This window comes from Uranotaenia lowii, chromosome 2 (genome assembly GCF_029784155.1).
Source record: "Uranotaenia lowii strain MFRU-FL chromosome 2, ASM2978415v1, whole genome shotgun sequence".
Lineage (NCBI taxonomy): Eukaryota > Metazoa > Arthropoda > Insecta > Diptera > Culicidae > Uranotaenia > Uranotaenia lowii.
Genome location: NC_073692.1, coordinates 50,958,038 through 50,959,459, shown reverse-complemented (window position 1 = coordinate 50,959,459; position 1,422 = coordinate 50,958,038). Strand labels below are relative to the sequence as shown.

Below are 1,422 nucleotides of genomic sequence, written 5' to 3'. Positions count from 1 at the left end.
TTCAATCAGTTGATATCGATTCTTCTCCAGAACACCTCAAGATGAAACTGTTAGTACTTTGTTCATTTGCAGCTGTGCTAGCTGTCAGCACCTGTAAAGCATCCGGCTTTCCGGATAATTCTTTCGCCCATCTCAATTCGCTGACTCAATACCATATTCAAGAAACGCAACAACGCGAGGTTCTCTCCCGAGGATTGGTTCAGCACGTTTTGAACGCATTCAACTTCATCATCGAACAGGCAGAGAAGGCAATCCAGGGGTTGATCCAACAGTCGGACAAACTGCTTGACGATGCCACCAAACAGGGAGAGCAATTGTTGGAAGAAGCCATCAACAGCATCAACAAAGCTGTTGACGAGGCCAAAGAGAGTATGGTTAGTAGCAAAGGACCGATAACCGATTGTTTGGCCGTTTTCCCTGCCCGCCTGGAAGAGATCGCTCAAAATGCCATCGACAATGCAAAGAAGTGTTTCGAAGATTTCATCGCTCGTTTGAAGATTGTGCGCAGCAACGTTAAAGAGCATGTGGATTTCTTCCTGAAGAAGATCAAGGAAATTCAGGCTTTGGGTCAGAAGTGCGTCGACGATAATTCAGACTTTATCGGCCAGGTGAAATGCATCTTGGGACAGGTGAGTTCTATGGGATGTCTCAAAACTTGATTTCATGAAACATGAGTGTCGTTACAGATTCCGGAAACCAACGAGATTGTGGTTGAAATCTTGAAGGATATTGCCGATCTGCTCGCTGAAACGTTGCAAGAATCGATCTCACTCCTGAACGATACCCGCGGATGTTTGCTGGATGTCGTCCGACAGGTTACTAACGATGTCCAGAAGGTGTTGGGCGAGTTTAAAGAGTGCGTTCAGCAGTAATAGTAATGCGTTGGTGGCTTGCAAAGTGAAAAAGGGCAACGAGGGTTGTGATTTCATTTAATTGCCAATTAAAATATTTTTATTAGATTGAATTCTTTTTATACGGATTTTTATTGACAGTCAATGACAAAAGATAGTTACCGAGAACAATTTCCACTTATATTTTGCTCTGGTGCCTTATAAAATAAATGTTTATTGGAATAAACTGTACTGACTGATACTATTTTAGTTCCTTACCCGAGCGGACATTGATGCCTAAATCTAAAGCAAACGGTAACCAAAATGAGCTAACAATGCCATCATTTAGTATCGCATTTTTCCGATGGCAAAATGAGGTTTCATTGAAACATCAATATGTGTAAATATTATTCCAAAAAATACCTAAAAAAAGCATTGAGACCAATATGACAGCAATATTTGTTTTTCTTTATTCGAAGATAACAAAAAAATCACATTATTACAGATTTATACTGGTTAAATTACAGATTTTTTTTTCAATAATCTAAGCTTCAGCAAGCACTCATGAATAATCTACAACGTATTAATTCTT

General features: G+C 39.8%; 1 protein-coding gene across 1 annotated transcript; it reads left to right on the top strand.

The window, feature by feature from the left end:
• LOC129749081 (uncharacterized) lies at window positions 1-964 on the top strand. Its single transcript, XM_055743928.1, has 2 exons — window positions 1-629; window positions 687-964. Exons 1-2 carry the CDS (start codon window positions 42-44, stop codon window positions 870-872), a joined length of 774 nt encoding a protein of 257 aa, XP_055599903.1. The 5' UTR covers window positions 1-41; the 3' UTR covers window positions 873-964.
• The last annotated feature ends 458 nt before the right edge of the window (window positions 965-1,422 follow it).

What these genes read in the sequence shown, in the direction of transcription:
- LOC129749081 (XM_055743928.1), top strand. Translation starts at nt 42, where the DNA reads ATGAAACTGTTAGTACTTTGTTCATTTGCAGCTGTGCTAGCTGTCAGC. An exon ending in TGAAATGCATCTTGGGACAG is followed by an intron (nt 630 to 686) that starts GTGAGTTCTATG and finishes GTGTCGTTACAG; the next exon opens with ATTCCGGAAACCAACGAGAT.